We start from the raw sequence: 19,790 nt of genomic DNA, 5'->3' as shown, positions 1-19,790 counted from the left end.
TGGGCACTGTCCCTGAGTTCTTTTTCTCAAAGCTGATACTCTATGACATGAGCTACAGTTTCACTTCGAGCTTTTGGGTGGTTAATTGAAGACTAAGACTCTTGGATTTTTGTGCTCAGGCTGGTTTCTAACTGCAATCCTCAGATCTCAGCTTCCTAAGTGTTATTATTACAAGGAAGAGTCACCAGCCCCTGGCTTAAGACATTTTTGGCACATTCCCGTCCATGTGCATTTCTGCTACACAGTTACAGCCATGGTTTTGCCACAGTGGAACTGTGCTAAATTAGTTCTAGATCAGTGTTTGTAATTAGTGTTACTTATTTTTAAATGCTTGGTCTAATTTTTCTTCGTATTACCAATTACAACATTTTTATTTTCTATAATCAGATAGCAAGAAAACGGCATAAAGTTATTGGCACTTTTAAAAGTCCTCCTGGCCATACTCGACCTCCTGCTTCTCTTAAGCATATTCATCTAATGCCTCTTTCTCAGATTAAAAAGGTGCTGGACATAAGAGAAACAGAAGGTATGGTATGCCCACTGGTAAGTTATTGGTTAAAGACCGAAAGCTTATATTTACTTGTGTGTTTATGAATGGATAAGTTATGTTTAGGTATAGTTGTCGATCTGGTGAGGCAGATGGTCTCATAATTTGATCTCAGTTCCACTTTGAGGTACAAAGTTTTGTTGTTTCAAATGAAAATGCTACCTCAACCTATGCACTATATGTATCCCTTATGAGTCAAAGAGCTTTGAAATGGTCATGTATTAAAGTAGTATTCTAGTTATCTTTTTTTATTTTTTCAGAACCCAAAAGAAATTACCTGTCTAGTACCTGTGTACCTGGGCACTGTCCCTGAGCTTATTTGCTCAAGACTAACGAGCCTCTTGATCCATAGCCCCACTTCTGGCTTTTTGGTAGTTAATTGGAAATAAGAGTCTCATGAATATTCCTGCTTGGGTTGTCTTCTAATGTTGATCCTCAGATCTCAGCTTCCTGCATAACTAGGATTATAGACATAAGCCACTTGAAAAATTCTTAGAGAAAAATTTCATAGCATCTAATGAAGCTGTTTTCACTCATGATCAAAGTTTGGGTTTACAAGGATTATATGAATCAGTTATTTAAATCCATTTAGGAATATTTTAGTTAGAAAAGAGCTGTTTGGTTAAAATAAGTTCTCTTTTTAGCAACTTGATCCAAAGTAGTTCGTAAGTTTTAATATTTAGGTATTTATTTCTTTAAATCTACTTTTCAATAGGTTGTTATTTTTTAATTAATATCTTCAGTTATTTACAAAGGGGTTGCCATTTAACAGAGCAGTTTATGTGTCATCTCTTAAAACATGCTTACCCATCCCTCCCCTAGGTTGTTATTCTTGTAATGCTCTTCTAATTTGAAACTTAAATTCTAGGTTTTTAAGAAATGATACATTTTTTTTTTTTTTGTCAGTCGTGGGGCTTGAACTCAGGGCCTGGACACTGTTCCTGAGCTCTTTCACTCAAGGCTAGCACTCTACCACTTTGAGCCACAGCACCACTTCCAGTTTTCTGGTGGTTAATTGGTAATGAATCTCACAGTCTTTCCTGCCTGAGCTGGATTCCAACTGTGATCCTCTGGTGCCCAGCGATACTTCATTTCTTATTTGCTTAAACTTCATTATAGAAATATTAAGTATAATAGAAAATACTGTTTAATGTTTTCAAGTTCTCTTGTTGGCTCTTTGCATTATAAACAGTATTATAAATTCAATGTTTCAACTTGATATAATGAGGTTCTTTAACTATAAAAAAAAGGGGCAGGTAATGTGGAAAAGAGATAAGTTCATTGAGTTTTGGTGATACAAAGAAACTTACAAGTCTTCAAGGAATTAATAATATTTATGCTTGTTTTGGAACCTTAGATTGCCATAATGCTTTTGCCCTGCTTGTGAGGCCACCAACAGAGCAGGCAAATGTGCTACTCAGTTTCCAGATGACGTCAGATGACCTTCCCAAGGAAAACTGGCTGAAGATGCTATGTCGACACGTAGCCAACACCATTTGTAAAGCAGACGCTGTAAGTTCTTTGGAAAGCTGGGCTAAAATCAAAGTGTAAACTTCTAGGGCAGGCATTCAGACTAAATCTGTACATTTCCAATGACTTCCAAATGACTATAGGAGTTTTAGCTTTGTGTTGATGCAGAAAAACTAGTTTCATAAATTGTTTCGGAAAATATTTTGTAAGGGTCAGGCACAGTGGAACAGACTGAGTCCTTGGCTCAGAGCACATTCTCTTAGCTTGCTAACTCCTAACTTATTTAGTGAGATTTTTGTAATGTACCATGTGATTTTGCATTTAGTCACTGTCGTTTAATTGGATAATTTATTTATATTTAAGGTAATTATTGATACACAACATTTTATAACTCATTTTCTAATTTGGTTGTAGTTCCTATTTCTCATTCTTTAAATCTTGTTAAGGTATTAACTTGTCATCGATGATGATGATATAGTTGTACAGAGGTGTTAATAATTTTATAAGTCAGGTTATAAGTACAGTGCTTCTTGGTCTACTGTGTTTTCTTAATTGTGTGTCTGTTACTGAATGTTGCTTGAGATTATCATGAGACTTAAAACATGTTTAAAGTCTCAACTAACTTTTTAAGTCTCATAACTATTTTGAAAGGATACCAACTCAATAAGATCCTAAAGTTGAGAAACAAATCACGGGCTGGGAAGGTGGCTCAGTGGTAGAGTGCTTGCTTTGCATTCATGAGGCCCTGGTTTCTATTCCTCAGCACCACATAAGCAGAGAATGCTGGAAGTGATACTGGCTCAAGTGATAGAGTGCTCACCTTGAGCTGAAGCCCAGAGTTCAAGCCCCATGACTGACCATAAAAAAAAAAAAAAAGAAAAAAGAAACAAATCACAATATCAAACTCTCCCACAAACTAGAGAAAATACAGTACTAGAGAATCCTATTTGTTCTCCTTTCCTCCTTTCACTTTTAAGTTTTAATGTCCCATTTTGCATTTTTCTATATTGCCTATCTTAGTATACTAATATAGTGTTGGTGGTTGTTAATGTTACTATTTGACAGTACAAGGGTTTGAACTCAGGGCCTTGTGTTTACTCAGCAGGTATTATTGTACCTATATGTGTGTATCCTTTAGCTTTGGGAAGTTACCTGTTGTCGTTTGTTTAATTAAGCTTTTATATTCCTTTGGCATGCTTAAATCACTGAACCTCAGTAATCCAGATATTTACTCCTTTAATGCCTAAGTTGCTGCAAGATTTCTTCCTCTTCTTTTTTGTTTTTGTTTTTGTTCTTCTTTGCCTGTATTTTCAAGTAAGTCTCTGAACTTACTAATTCTTTTTTTCTGTTTGATCTATCCTGATATTGATGCCTTCTATTATGTTTTTAATTTTGTTAATTCATTTTTCAATTCCATCTGTTAAGAGTCTCAGATAATCATTTTTCTGTGTTTACTTGAAAATGGAGTTTCTTTAAAATAGCCATTTTAAAATTTACTTCCTGGTTTTCCCTGTTTATTTTCTGGTCAGTTCCTAATATTTTTTTGGGTGTGTGAGAGGGCAGTAATGAGGTTCTAGGCACTGTCCTGTAGCTTTTTCACCCAAGGCTGGTGGTCTACTAGTTGAGCCACAGTTCCACTTCCAGCATTTTGGTGGTTAATTAGAAATAAGACTTTCCTGCCCAGGCTGGCTTCAAATTGACCCTCAGATCTCAGCCTCTCCTGAGAAGCTAGGATTACAGGTGTGAGCTACTAGCACATGGCTTGTTACTGTTTTGTGTGTGTGTGTGTGTGTGTGTGTGTGTGTGTGTGTGTGTGTTTTAATTTTAGTTTTTAAAAATTTTATTTGTTCCACAAAAAGGTTCATAGAGGGAAGCAATGGTAGAAAACATAAGCATATGCTGGCAAAATAAAAAAATGATGGAGAACAGTGTGCCAGAAGCTTCCAGAGCTAGTCGTTTTAAGGAGGAATGTTTTCTCACAGTGACTGGTATACATGTATAGAAGAGGTTTTCTTTTAGTGTTGTAGCAATGACCTCTGCATTTGTGAGGATGTGAGACTCGAGGGTTTAAACTGGCCTTTCCAGATTTATAACCCCACTACTGAAATGTAAACTTAAAACAAAAAACAACAACAACAACAAAAAAACTACTGAAAATTCTAAGATAACAACATGAGAATAAGATATAAGCAAAAATGCAAGAATTTTATAAAGTATTGTCCACCAGATGGCGGCAAATATTCATGTTCTGTTTTTTCTTACACCACAAAATAATTTCAGGCTGTGAAAATGTTACTTTTAGAGTTCTTTATATACATGAAGGCTGCATAATGGACCCCACCAAATGCTGTTTGAAAAGAGGTGGGGGGAGATGGATGGGAGGAAATGAGAATATGGTAGAGAGAAGGTGAGTTTGTTCAAAGTGCCCTGTGTGCACGAATGGAAATATATAATAAACCCTTCATACTAAAAATGTGTGCCAGTTGAAAAATAAAGTAATGAAAAATGATTTGTTTATAAATTCAGATATTCACTGACTTTCAGTTGAGTCCTTTCATCCATTTAAGACTTGACAGGATGGGCAGGGTGGCTAAAGTGCAACACCACCTGCCTAGCAAACACAAGCCCCTTCATTCAAGCCCCAAGGCTACATGAAAAGCAAACAAAAGAGAGTTCATGCATAGTAACTTTATAGAAAGCATTGCATTAGTGTCCTGAGAATATTTTTCCTATATTGAAGAAAGTTTGTCTAAATATGTGTAATTTATATTACCAAAATTGGTGCCCTAGGAGTTTAGATTATATATAATTGATATATATAATTGATATATTTTGCATTCTAGGTATTTAAGGAGTAAATTTAAGTCTACCAGTATTTTAGCTTTTTAGCTATGCTATCACTTTCACTCTTTAAGTTGGAAAATAATATTTGCACATCAGAGAAAAATGAAATGCACTGAATTAGGTCTCATACCCGTGTCCCAGTGGTTTTCCTTTCAGAAGCATGACTATCTTTCCAGAAATAAAGCCATAAATAAAGTTTCTTTGAAAATGTGCATTTATTAGGTTAGCCCTAGGCAATTTCCTCTATATAATACTGTGGTAAATTGATGTTGCTTATCTTATTATTAATTTATGCAAATTCTATCTATATATTAGGTTGTAGTTCTCTCTCTCTCTTTTTTTTTTTTTTTTGGGTCCAGTTGTGGGGCCTGAGCTCTGGGCCTGGGTGCTGTTCCTCAGCTCTTCAGCTCAAGGCTAGCGCTCTACCACTTGAACCACAGTACCACTTCCAGCTTTTTTCTTTTTGCTTAAGTGGTGCTGAGGAATCAAACTCAGGGCCTCATGCATGCAAGGCAAAAGCTCTACCACTGAGCCACCTTCCCAGCCCCTCTCTCTCTCTTTTGTATTGTTGAGGTGGGATCTCACTATATAGTCTAGGCTGGCCTTGAACTTATCTCCCAGACTGGTCTTAGAGATACTGTCCTGCTTCAGCCTTCCATGTGCTGGAATTGCCGACATATAACACCATGCCTGCCAGACTGAATGTTAATTTTTTAGCCAGTCACTTTAAATAAATTCTCATACAGCTTTAAGTAATTTTCTAGCTAATTCCATTGAAATTTTCAGCTTTCAGTTTTTAAGTGTAAGTTGACCCAATTCAAAAAAGCATTGGCAAATTGCTTTGTAATTTTTTGTAATTTAGAGACAAAGCAAAAACAGGATGATGGAAATGTGTTTACATGAAAAAAACATTCTTTTGTGAGTTTAGCTGTAGATCTTATTAATCTGTCAATTATGAGTATTATACATCTTGCTCAGTGTCATCCTTTCCATCATTCTTTCCCTCTGACCAATTATTTCTTTAAACCATATTCATAATTACATTAGAAAAATGCTAATATTCCAATACAAAAAATAGGCTAAGTATATGAAGAAATAATTCACAATAAGAAAGTATTAACAGTCAGAGAACATGGAGAAAATATACCTTACTATTAGTTTTTAAAAATATAGGTGAAATTTGCAAACCATATTAGATGTTTATTGTATGTATTGTATGCACAACTTGGATCTGATGCTTTCTTGCTCTTGGCTGGTGCTCTACTACTTGGTCCCATCCTTGCAGTCTAGCATGTTACTGTTTAGTTGAAGATGAAGTCTCACAGACTTTTCTGCTCAAGTTGGCTTAGAGCCATGATCCTCAAAGTCTTAGTCTCCTGAGTTGCTGGGATTACAAGTGTAAGCCTCCAGCACCTGAATGTTTCTCTATTTCTAATGTTCTGCCTTAGGAAATGGTATAATCAGAAAAGACACATCAACTATTCATTAGGAATATATATATATATATGTATATGTAAATATATATATCTTGTGGATATAATTCTTTATGTATAATTTCTATATTATATAATATGTTGTATATCCCAAATATAATATATATATAATTCTTATATATTCTTAATGCTTGTATAAAACTATATATTTTTTAGATTTTTTTTTTTTTTTTTATCTCTGGGCCTGGGCGCTGTCTGTGAATTCTTCAGCTCAAGGAGAGCACCCTACCTAACTTGAGCCACAGTGCCACTTCCAGTTTTCTGGTGGTTAATAGGAGATAAGAGTCTCACAGACTTTCTGGGCTGGCTTTGAACTATGATCCTCGGATCTCAGACTCCTGAGGGCTAGGATTACAGACGTGAGCCACCGGCACCCAGCCTTTGTTTTAGAATTTAATGTCTAGGAAACAAATAACGTTATACAGGATTGAAAAAACCTAAGATACAAAGCTAGTATTTTTTTTTTTTTTTTGCTTTTATGACTGTCTTTATTACTCTCTAGGTAGTTGTAGAAAGGGGTTTGAATTCAACAAATCAGTTTTATAAGTATAATGCATCTTGATCAGTGTTACCCCTTCCATTGTTCTCTTTCACCTTTTCCAACAAACAACTTTTTTTTTACATGTAAGCAAATACCTGTAAGAATATAAAAACTTAGATACTAGCTAGCTAGTTGTTAGGGATTTATATAATTTTCAATGTGTGTCTTCCCAAATCTTTTTAACTGTAAAAATAGTAAGAAGTATTATTGACAATTAGAAGTAAATACTATTACCTGGCTAGGATTACATTAGCCCAGAAGTCATTTAGCATATGGTGGTTCTAATGAAGAAATTAGAGAACTTGTAGCAAACTGAGTCTGTCTTATGTGGTGGTCAGTGGTAGAGAGCAAACAGGCATTTATAATTTACCACTTTGTGTTTATAAAAAGGCTTCACATTTCCCTTCAGCGTAGTACTTCTGGGTATTATCTTCTTTTAGCCGTATAACTTCTGTAGGCGAGCTTAGGTATTTACTCCATTTTGTATATGAGAGAAGTTTCAGACAAACCCACTTTTCACAAGGCTCTGTTAAATTCTCTCTGGCCACAGAATACAGTGTAAGAGGACTGGGGCAGTGTAACAGCTGACACGCTAGATCTGTACATTTCAAGGGAAAGTTGTTTATAGGCATATGCATAAAGATTTTTGTCTCATTCATTTCCTTTTGAAAATCAACTCAATTTGACAAGTAATACTTTGTTTTGCTTGATTATCTTGTTAAATCTAAAGGTTAAATTTAGCAGGTGATTCTTGTCTTTGATGAGGTTTTTGACTTTCCTAGAAAGCAATGGAAACTGAAACTCTCTCAGGAAAAAGTACTGAGTACATGTTCACATAAAATTCTGTACATTTCAAGGCAGTTGTGTATTATACACCTGTGTTACTCAGGAACTCCTTTTAAAATTTGACACAGGGTTGAATTTACATTGTCTTGTTTGAGTCTCCTGAGGGCTGGGATTACAGGTATGTACACCAGGCCTGCCTCACCCAAGTTAAGTCTCATTTGGGATCTTTTCAGATGCAAACTCAGGAAGGAATGAAAAGTAGAAAAAAGTCTGAATTTCAGCTTCAGATTTTCTTAGGGAAAGTGCTTTTGTTACTGATTTTGTAGTAGTCTTTATACCTAAGCATTAAATCTTGTAACTTTGTAACTGATTGGTTTTATGGTTATTAGTAAGAGTTTATATTGATGCATATTCATTCCCCTTGTCTTGGTGTTCATGATTCTTTCTGTGAATTACTCACTTTGAATACTTATCGTGTACTATCCTTAAAGTAGTACAGTTCAAAACAATAAAAGTGGTGCATTTCATTGTAGCAATTTTGTGAAGTGCATCACAGATTTGAGTAGCTTTATTTATAAATTGTGAGTGTATGTATGTTTGTGTTTGTTTACATAGGTTTGAATTTAGAATCAGTTGGTACTTAAAAAAAATTAATGATGTATAATTTTCAACAGGAGAACCTTATTTACACTGCTGACCCAGAATCCTTTGAGGTAAATACAAAAGATATGGATAGTACGCTGAGTAGAGCATCCAGAGCCATCAAAAAGACTTCAAAGAAGGTGAGTTTTAGGGCAGTTATTTCATATATCTCTAAAGTGTGCTTTTTGGTATTATATGAAACTAATTTTGCTATAAACTCTAATGTAAAGACAGTGTATACAGGGTTAAAGCTACTCCTTGGTTCTAGGAAGTGGTCTACAGAGAAAATGGTTTAGTTCAGTGCTGTCCTGTGGCGGAGGTTCTGGTAGTGAACTGTGCCTTTCATTCTTGTTTCTGTGATGTTGTGCACAGCAGATCAATAGTAATGTAGTGTTGGTGCATCACATCTAGATGTGTCACATTCATCTTAAATAGCATCTCATCTTTTCAGCAAAGGACACAGTGAAGTAAGAGATCTGATCCATTCCTGGCACTACAAGTGGGTTTCCGTCTTCTTCCTTCCTTGTCTCATTGGACTTGCTGAGGACTGTATAAGTGTGTTGGTAATAGGGCTTTTTAGAAAAAGAAGTAGAATTGTAGTGTTCAGGGAAATTTGTAGCCATGTAGTTTGGGTAGGTTTACAAGTTTTGTTTTGTTTGATTTCCCTTTGAAGGCAAGGCCTTACATTATCCCCCCTCCCATCATTTAACATGTATAGTAGATAAAGTTATTGAATGAAGATTAAGGAATGACTTCATTTTCAGTAAAGAAATTGAGGTACTAGTGCTTTGAGATGAATGATTTTACAACTGTTCTTAACAAAATCAGGTAAGAATCTTAGGTTGACCAATTTTGAGCACTGCCAAATTCAAAAAAGGTAAAGAGAAAGAGAAAACTTAAAAAGAATCCAGGTTTCTTGTCTCCCAGGCCAGCTTTTTTTCTCTCCCTTTCTTCCTTCCAGTGTACTTCAACACTATCTAAATGCACAGTATTCTACAGCATCCTGTATTTTCTTACTGTTATATCATGGGAAGTTCTGCACACTCTGCTTGTAGAAAATAATGTCTCATGGACTGTGTTGAATTTGTATTACCTTAACAAATTACAACTCATTTTAACTGTAGGTCACAAGAGCATTCTCTTTTTCCAAAACTCCAAGGAGAGCTCTCCGATTGGCCCTGATGCCAGCCCATAGCTCGGCAGAGGGAAGAAGTCCTGATAAGCACACTTTGAGTCGTCTGTCTAGCACGTCATCACTAGCAGTAAGTGTTTTAATGCACTAGACTTAAACATATTTATGGACTTGATAGAGAATTTAACTGTTTTGAAAAGGAGACACTAATGTCTCCCAATGTTTTTTTTAATGTATCAGATCTTTAAATTTTATTGATTTAAAGCAACTAAAACATTAACTGGAGATACACTTAATATGTAGTTCGTTCAGTATGGGATTTTACTGGGGTTCATATATGTTCTACCATCCTGATGAAAAGAACCCTTCCAATCTGGATCACTTTACTAATGTATATTTATATGGTTCTGTTTATATAGATAGGTTTCAATAACTGACTGAGATTATTCCTTTTACTTTTTCTTTGATGAATGGATTATCGTCTCTGAAACTGAATTTTAGAGGATTATATGGATTCTAAATTTGTGTCTATGTTTTAGACACTTTCTGGGTAATCCACAGCACAACTCATAATTATTAGATAAGGGAATTTCTGACATGTATTATTGTCATCGAGTATAGGAATGATATGTCTCTTTTTGTTAATGTTTTATTAGCCCAGTAGGATAAGAAAAGCAAACTGTCACTTCTTAGCTGTGTTCCCTTCAGCATGCTTCTTCTTTTACCTTTCACCAATGAGAAAAGATGTCAGCAGTTCTTAGCCTATTAGTATAAGAACTGAATTATACATAAAATCATGTGTGTGTTATGATGTTCATATAGGTCAAGTAGTAATTTGAATGGGAATTAAGAATAGGAACTCTTGGAACCTAGATCTTCAAGACATGCTTTGCTGTTCGTGGCTCTGTTTTTTGGCATGCTATTGCATATACTTCTGTAATTTCTCCATCTGTAAAATGGGTTTAAGTAGCTGTGAGGATGAAATGAGTTAGCACGTAAGTGCTTACTAGCACATGTGGGAACTCCAGTGTGTAATCAGTGGTAGCCTTTTATATAATAGAAAATTTATACAAACAAAGCACGTAATATTCAGTAAATATTTTTTAAAAGCTAGTTAAACATTTTCAGTTAGCGCATCAAAAGATTATAGACAAATTTATGAGTATGCTTGATAGATTTTTAAGAATCAAGGCTAAACCAATGAGAAAGCAGTTGTACTTATAGAAATATATACAAAGTAATTTAATCCATCAAATTGGCTTACAAAATGCGGATAAATATCCATTTGTTAAATTACAGGCTTTGTCAAGATCAAAATACTTTAAAAAAAAGTCTATAATAACTATTATAAACAGTCTTCAAAGAAAGGCATTTTATAGAAATTTTTTTAGAAAATGAATTAGTTATTTGTAGTTATTTTATGTAAACTATGTACATAAAACATAAAATATCTTTTGAGACATTCATGTCCTCTTCTCAATTGCTTGTTTCTATTCTGACGGATAACCTATTCTGTTTCCACAAGCTGAGTAATTGGATTTGCTAAGCGTGTTTATGTTCAGTGTTCAGACTCTACTGGTGGGCACCCTCAGCATTCATGGTTTCGATCTATACATCATTCTGCCTTTTGAGCTAGTTTTTTCAAAGTTACTAGAAGGAAATATTGATTTTTTTTTTCAAATTAAAAAAAGTATATCAAAGTCATCTTTGACATTTGTGAAGAATTAGGAGATATGCCAAGCAATAATAGAAACAAGCCTCGTGAAGTTTATTGGGAGCTTATTAGTATTTGAAATGTGTATTTATGGAAAGAAATGGAAATGTTCTTTCTCCATTGACTCAGCTTATTGGGGGGGGGGGGGGGTGTTGGCAGGTTGGGATTTTTGTTGTTGTTGTTGTCATTGAGCTTGAACTCTGAGCCCGGGTGCAGTCCCTGAGCTCTTCAGCTCAAGGTGAGCGCTCTACCTCTTGAGCCACAGCACCACTGGGGTTGGGATTTTTGAATTCACAACTTTATTGCTTTAAATGTAACTTGTTTAGGTCAAAGAGTTTCTTTGCATATTGCTCAGTATATATATATATATATATTTTTTTTTTTTTTGGGTCCAGTCGTGGGGCCTGAACTCTGGGCCTGGGCGCTGTCCTTCAGGTCTTCAGCTCAAGGCTTGAGCTCTACCACTTGAGCCACAGCGCCACTTCCGGCTTTTTTCTTTTTGCTTATGTGGTGCTGAGGATTCGAACTCAGGGCCTCAGGCATGCAAGGCAAGCGCTCTACCACTGAGCCACCTTCCCAGCCCATCAGTAAATATATTTTTATATTACTATATTTTTGCAAAGCAATTACTCTTTTCAGTCCAGAAAAGTAAATTCCATTAGAAATTCTTATTTAGGAAATTTAGAGAAATTTCACAAAATTCTTATGTAAATTTGCATTCCAAATAAGATTTTTAATTTTAGACTTAACAGTATTTATGTAAACATATGTAAGCTTTGTACCTGTATAAATATCATTGTTTTGTCACTTGTTTGATCTTACTTTTATCTCTTTGACCAGTTCATTTTTCTCCATTGGTGAGAATTTACTTACAGTCAGCTGCCTTGTTGGCACTAAGTGTGGTCATAGTAGCAGAGTCTTATAATTCATTTTAATATATTCTTAGGTTTTTATATTCATGTTTCTTTTGTTTTTAAACTACTGATCATGTTTTAACTGACTTCTGAAACAAGAATTTAGATAGCTCAGCTTTATAATAAGGGCTCCTGTTTTACTCATATGGAGCAAAATTGCACATAATATGTAGACACATAAATATAAGTTGCATATATAATACAAACTGTGGTTGGAAATTAATTTCTTAATTTTAGAAAGTTATCTCCAATGAAGTGATTTTCACTTCTCTTTATGAATCAATAAGAGATCATTAGAGCTGGACCCCAATGGTGCCTACCTGCAATCCTAGCTACTCAGTAGCTAAGGTCTGAGGCTGGGCTACTCAAAAAAAAACTGCAAGTGGAGCTGTGGCACAAATAGTAGAGCACTAGCTTTGAGTATAAGAAGCTCAAGGACAGCTCCTAGGCTCCTAATTCAGGTCCTAGCACCAGCACCCAAAAAAGGAGGAGGAGAAGGAGGAAGAGGAAGAAGAAACCATTAGTTTTTTCCTTTCTTTTTTCAAAGACTTGGAACTTATTTTATATACCTTGCTTACTCAACAAAATTTCTCACTGAAGAAAGTTAAGCATCACTATTATCAGTAGGACGTTTCTTCCTGAACTATACGTTATGGGTTTTGGGGGGGAATTTATTTTTTGTTTTTTAAGGAAAATTTTAATTGTAAAATATTTGTCTTTACAGGGCATTCCGTCTCCGTCTCTTGTCAGCCTTCCTTCCTTCTTTGAAAGGAGAAGTCATACTTTAAGTAGATCCACAACTCATCTGATATGAAACTTTAGAAATCTTAAATTACAGGCATATATAAACACCTCATACTCTAGTAAGAAGCTGACTTAAATGGTACTTGTGTTAGCACTTGGTGAAAGCTAGAAAGAAGATAAGTAACACTAAACTATGTTATTTGATTTTCTTCTTGAAAATTTTTTGAAATTCATGTAAAAAATATGTTGATTTTGATGTAATTTATCTTTTTGCTCACATTCTCATCTGAAGACCAGTAATTTATTATTCATTGTATCAGTAGCTTTGTAACTCCTGATAGTAAAATTTATTTGGTATAAATTTTACTGGTGGTGTCAAATACTACTGTGATTCTGTTTGTATAGTATCCGTGAATGTTTATGGAAGTACATATTTGTGTATCTCCATTTGTGCAGAGATTAAGTGATATTATTATACTTACTAGATAAAAACCTGCAGAGATTCTTGATTAAATAATGAGGCCTTACTTCATTCAATACACTGTTTGATGTATTTAACTGCTCTTTTTCAGTTGGTCTCAGATGTTTTCAAGATCCAGCATGTGGGTTTTAAATTCTGCCTTTATTAACAAGTATAACATTTAAATAAGATTGTTTGAACATATTGTTACAAACTGAGATAAGGAAAGAAAAGTTATAAAAAACTGTATATTTTGTAAAAGCAAGACATGAGTATAAGCTTATATCTGTTTCAGTGAGTATATTTTGGGGGATTTTAGCCACTAGCAAATCTTGATTTGGTTTGATACTATATTGGAATTTATTTCAAAGGATAAGACCATGGAAAATGGTGGTAAAGATTATTTATCTCTTTATGAAATCATTCCAAATTTACCATTAGCATTATGATCTGCTGTGAAGTACATAGATATACATGTGTGGTAACATTTTATTGTGGTCTTAATATTAGAAATTTACTGTTGTATCTTCCAAAGTCTGATGTTACCATTTCCAATAGTATTTTTGTAGTTGATGATACAAAATAATCAAGCTTCTGGGAATATGTGTTTTTTTTTAAATTTCCTATGGGATACTGCAAATATTTCATTGTTGGGCATTTTTCAGTTACCTGCATTAATAGTTTAAGTGACTATAGCTTCTTTTTTTTATACTATGTATGTGCTGCTTCAGATATTAGTAAATGAATTTTTTGTTGTATTTTAAAAATAGTTACATTAGCTAAAAACCTTGTAAATAAATGTTCAAACCCAAGAAAACTTCCCAGTGTCTTAATTCCTTCAGATGAATTCTCACAGATGTGTGAATGCCTCATTAACCTCTCTGCTCTACTTTGTATTTGGCTTATTTATTTCTTTATTAAATCTAAAGAGCATTTTGTCTCCTGGGCTATCTGATATGGGAGTTATTTTTATAGAACATAATTTTATTGTTATTAGGTGTTGTAACATCCGGAAGTCAAGGTAATATGTACTTTTTGGACAGTGTCACCCCTTCCTTCACTTTTCCCTAGTTTCCCCCTCCGGTTCTAGCTCACAGTTGCATTTTTCATGTAGTGTTGACTGAATACCATGACTGCATTTGTTCATTCTTCCTCCTTCCTTTTTTGTGCCCCTTTACAAAGAAGAAAAGTGAAAAACACACCACAACCATCACTGCCAGCACCAAAACCTATGTTTCCATTTCCTGCAATTAGTTTTGATAAGTAGTACTTTAAATGTTCAGAGGAGTTACATACCTTGGGGTTCCTCCCCTAAGGTATCCTCCTTTGGTCTGTGTATGAATGCCTAGAGTTCTGTATGAGTTACATCCAATTCTATTTTAAATCTAGCTTCCAGTCCTGGGGCTTGAACTTGGGGCCTGGGCGCTGTCCCTGAGCTTTTTTTTTTGCTCAAAGATAGTGCTCTACCACTTGGGCCACACCTCCACTTGCAACTTTTTGGTAATTAATCAGAGATAACGGTCTCATGGACTTTTCTGTCTGGACTGGCTTCAAACGGGGATTCTCAGATCACACACTCTTGAATAGGATTACAGGTATGAGCCACCGTCATCCAGCTGGTACAGAACTTGAAAATCTGGAACCTACAGAATGGGGTAGTGGGTTTCCGATTTTAGGTAAATTTTGTGTTTATGTGTATGTATGCATGCATTTTTTTCTGACAAGAAAATGGAAAACATGAAAATATTTATCATTTGCTTGAAAGTGGAGACATGATTTTCCTCAAAGGGTGGCATTTTCCAAGGTAAGAACTGCGATAAAGTAGGAAGCTGGAAAAAGTGTTGCATATACACTAGCAATAAAATAAAAAAAATAGGAAATTATTTATTTTAAAGGATATGCTTCTAGTTTTCATCATTATCTACCTGCTCTAGGATTTTGATATATATATTCTCTGCATTTTGCAGACTCACTGGACTAGTGTATATATGTATATAAAACGAAGACATTCATTAGTTTTGCATGTCCAAATTTCTGTATGCTCCGTAATAAAAGTATTCTAGAAACATATAAAACACTAAAAATCAGTTTTTTGTTTTTTTTTTAAGAATAGAAATAGCCCTTTTTCCCTCCACTGTCATTTCGCCTTTTTCTGGCTTTCTTTGACACAACTGTCTACCTTGTCACCTGAGCCAGACCTGGGAGGAGTCATCCAGATAGGCCAGGTAGGCTGACCTCTCGTCTTCATCCTTGTGGGCATTTTGAAGATCCTAGGCATCGATCCAGTCTCCCGACTCCATTCGCAGTACCATGCTTTATTTCAGGCACATGTGACTCTCCTAGAGTTACCCTGTCCCTTTCAGTTTCACAAAAGCAGGATCCAAGGCAGTCTTTTCTTCAGGTTTCTTGGGCTTGTCCATGCTGAAGAGAAACAGAAGGAGGGAAAGTTAACATTGCTCAGCGGGATTGGCCACAGTTGCTCAGTTCTGTGGGAAGTTTCCACGTGGCGTGTGAAAAGTAGGAGGGTTGCTCTCAGCTTTCGGTTCCCATGCCAGCACCATGATTTGAGTTCCTGGCAATTCCAGGTTGCACTTGTGTGCAAGGCTTTGCCATTCTGAGACCTTAGAGTCTCAGAACTCCCCATGTAAGGAAGTGAGCTGGAAGTACCTCCTTCAATGATGGCTTCAGTAAGAAGAGACTTTGCTTGGGTTTAGAACTTGGCAAAGTGTCCAATGAATCTCCAAACTGGTCTTGTCCATCTGTTCATCCTCTATAACCTTTATTCATAGATAGCCTCTATTCATCCATGGATATGTAGGGATATAGCTAAGGAGAGCTTCCATAACCAAATGTTTTCTGCTGTTTATAATTGTTCAATAACCCCTAAAACTTTACAGTATACATGCTCTTTAGCATATCATGAAGACCTAGTATCAGGTCCTTTCCTGCCTCCTCGAGCTGTCGCTTGCCAATTCCTCTTAACAATTATTTCTACTTCTGTTCTTTACCTTGTTTTCTTTTTTGGTGCTGGTACTAGGGCCTGCACATGGGACTTGGGTGCTTTCGTTTTTTCACTTAAGGCTGGAGTTCTACCACTTGAGGCCCAGCTCTACCTCCAACCTTTTGGGAGTCAAGTAGAAAGAAGAATCTCAGGGGCTTTCCTGCCGTGGCTGGCATTCAACTTCAATCCTCAGCTTTCAGCCTCCTGAGTAATCCTCCTAGGATTCCATGCACGAGCCACTGGTACCCAGCTTTACCTTGCCTTTATCTATACTGTGCTTTTCTCTAGGATGCCAGTTTTGCTGGCCTATTTTTTGAATTTTTTATTTTTAATTTAATTTTTTATTTTTTGCCAGTCCTGGGACTTGAACTCAGGGTCTGAGCACTGTCCCTGAGCTACTTTTTGCTCAAGGCTAGCTCTCTACCACTTGAGCCATAGCGCCACTTCCAGCTTTTTCTGTGTATGTGGTGCTGAGGAATTGAACCAGGGCTTTGTGCATGCTACGCAAGCACTCTACCAGTAAGCCACATTCCCAGCTCCTGGCCGATTTCTTGAAAAAGTCTTATACTCTCCTCTTTCCCTGTTGTTCTCCTTTTACCTGTCCAACATACTTGGTGCAGTATCATAGAATGTATTAAATGTTACCTAGTTTATGTGTCAAAGGAGATTGTCACCTCTCAGCACAGAACCTGACAGACAGAAGGAGCTCGGTAGCATTGAGATAGTTCTGGTACATAAGACAGGTTTATATAGGGGAAAGTGGACCAGTACTTCCACTAAGATAAACACCAACCACATTAGGTGCAGGTCTAATTATCTTTGGTGTTGTAGTTCCTCTTGTGTTCATCTAACATATTTTCATAAGATGTACTTTGGGAAGAATGGAGATTTGAGCATCATAGGAAGGAATGTTAAGAGGTGGGGAAGAATGCATCACTGAGATACCGAATGGTCCACGGTTATCATTGAAAAGAAATGTGAAACTACAACCCATATAGCAGTCTTTGGGGGAGACTGGCCCTCCCTGCTAGTTCAAGCCACATACTGGAGCTTCAGACACAGCCACAGGAGCTTGGATAAAGTGGGCTCTAGGCCAGTGTCATTTCTGTAGAATTTGAAAGGTGACATAAAGCATTAATATTCGACTTCTCCAAGGATTGAGTCTTGCTGTTAAGAGGTGTGGCTTTGCTATTGCTCCAGCAAGTGTGAGGCAATCTTGTAAAAGAATAATTCAGCTTGATATGTTCATGCTGCTTTTAGAGTTTCAGCTCAGAATTAATTTTTTTGCCAAATTATTATTTTTGAAAGAATAATGATATAATTATTCGATTAAGAGACAATATATATATAACTATTTCTGTTTTCAGTGTTTGTTTGTTTTGGGGGGGGGGAGGTCTGGTCGTGGGGCCTGAACTCTGGGCCTGGGCACTGTCCCTCAGCTCTTCAGCTCAAGGCTAGCGCTCTACCACTTGAGCCACAGTGCCGCTAACGGCTTTTTTTTTTTTCTGCTTATGTGGTGCTGAGGAATTGAACCCAAGGCCTTATGCATGCAAGGCAAGCGGTCTACCACTGAGCCACCTTCCCAGCCCTGTTTTCAGTGTTTTTAATGCTATATCTATATAACTCCCTAACTATAGTACAAATACTGCCAGTTTTTTGTCAACTTGAGACCTCATTCATTAAGCTTCTGAGAAACTGGGACATATTTAATCAACTGAAGTTTGCTCTTTCCTCTTCCAGTTGAAAACAATGGTCCCTTTTGTTTTATTTTTACTCTAGTGAGGCAGCATTTCATAACTGCTAGTATTGGATACTATTAAATGGTTGAATCTTACTGGTATGAGATGGGTCTACCCTTTATATGTATTAATTTATTTCATCCTCAGATCAGACCTATGGAATAGATATGCTTACCATTATTCAGAGGCCGAAACAGTCTGATAGCAGTTACATAACTTGTACAAGGTTACCTTACCAGATTGTAAGTGGTAGAACTGGTTGGCTCCGTCGATCTTGCTATACTGTCCCCCAGAGCAGGCCAATGGAACCCCTCCCGTCCCCTTCAATTTTATATTGTTACCATTATAATGTTCTGTTGAATAACATTAAGTTCTAGGTTTTGTTTAGAGGTTAGTTTACAAGATGGAAATGAATGTATAGTATTGACATTATAATTGAGTATTATCCAGTACAAAGATGTGTTAGGATTATAAGTTTGGTGTTTCACCCCTGGAAACAATGGTCAATGTTCCTGAGTCCAGTTCCAGTGAAGCTTTGCTTCTTATCAGGGCTCCCTTCTATTTCTCAAAAGCTGTCACATATTAGTTTCAATACTTGTTGGACATGACTTTTTTTTTTTAATTCTTTCCTTGGTGGGTTTTTTTTTTTTTTTAATTGTGAGAATACTGTACAGAGAGTTACAATTACATGGGCAAGATAACGAGTACAATTCTTATCAAGCATTGTTGCCTCCTCCTTGTTTCCCCTTCCCATCCCTTCCCATACTCCCCCCACCTTCCCCCACCCGATCCTCCCCCCCCAAGTTCATTTTTCAGCATAACAACTTGTACATCTCATTGTTGCAATGAGTCCACCATTGTATCCCTAGTTAAACGATTTGTTTTTGTAACATCTCATTGTTGCAATGGGTCCACCATTGTATCCCTAGTTAAAGGATTTGTTTTTGCCCTTTCCCTCCACAAATTATGCCAACATCAAATACAGTGAAAGCAGGGATTATACCGTGGGGGAGGGACATATAAAGCAACATAGAAATCATCTTATAAATATGTTAGAAACAATAGCAAGAAAGAAAAAAAAATTTGAATACTTGTTTTGGGGTTCATTCCCCTAATATCAACTTATCTGACCTTTTCTGCTTGACTCAGACATATACTAGTTATTGCAAATAAGGGATGTGACTTTCTTATACATGCTTTCCACTGGCATTTCTTACTTTTTTCCTTCTTTATCTACCTTTCCCCACCCTACCCTGCCAATGTTGTTTAGTAGAGGTATTTTAATAATTTTTCTTTTTAGGATTCACTTCTGCTTGCTTTCTTTACCTCTGACCCTGATTTAGAATCCCTTGGGTTTCTGCAGTTAAGAATAAGGGACTTTCCTCCTTTTTCCTCCCCCTCCCCCTCCTCCTTACCTCTGTTCTGTTCTTCTCATCTCTTCCTCCTTCTATCTCTCTTTCTGCTTCTTTCTGGGATTGAGTTTCCATTTCCTCATTTGAGTCTGTCGTTCAGCTTCCACTCTTCGTTCATCATTTAGAAATAAGTTCAAACTTCTTTTATTATCAGATCTACCATTCATTAGGTTCCTTTATCTGCTTAGTCAAACTTATAGCACAGTAGTAATTGATGCTTCTCTTGTATCCTTGAGGCAATGTCAGACTTAAAACCTTCATAATCATCAGAACACAAATTATATTCCAGATTAATTTTTAGTGCAAGTCATGTTATGCTAGTTCCATAGGTATTTGTGATGAACGTGTTGT

At 36.2% G+C, this 19,790-nt stretch overlaps 1 protein-coding gene across 4 annotated transcripts in view; it reads left to right on the top strand.

The window, feature by feature from the left end:
* Ect2 (epithelial cell transforming 2) overlaps window positions 1–19,575 on the top strand; it is a 63,522-nt gene extending 43,947 nt beyond the window's left edge. For 3 of the 4 annotated variants that reach the window (XM_042678911.1, XM_042678910.1, XM_042678912.1), the window contains 5 exons: window positions 388–526; window positions 1,905–2,059; window positions 8,356–8,463; window positions 9,448–9,585; window positions 12,808–14,114. In XM_042678911.1, coding sequence (XP_042534845.1) covers window positions 388–526; window positions 1,905–2,059; window positions 8,356–8,463; window positions 9,448–9,585; window positions 12,808–12,897 — 630 coding nt within the window. In that variant the 3' untranslated portion in view covers window positions 12,898–14,114. Of the gene's footprint in view, window positions 1–387; window positions 527–1,904; window positions 2,060–8,355; window positions 8,464–9,447; window positions 9,586–12,807; window positions 14,115–19,564 lie in introns of those variants that run through there. The other variant, XR_006147326.1, reaches the window with a different exon arrangement.
* The last annotated feature ends 215 nt before the right edge of the window (window positions 19,576–19,790 follow it).

The sequence above is a fragment of the Dipodomys spectabilis genome, unplaced genomic scaffold (assembly GCF_019054845.1).
Source record: "Dipodomys spectabilis isolate Male_0828 unplaced genomic scaffold, ASM1905484v1 ptg000050l, whole genome shotgun sequence".
Lineage (NCBI taxonomy): Eukaryota > Metazoa > Chordata > Mammalia > Rodentia > Heteromyidae > Dipodomys > Dipodomys spectabilis.
The sequence above is the reverse complement of the archived record's forward strand: the minus strand, read 5'-3'. Positions and strand labels throughout refer to the sequence as shown.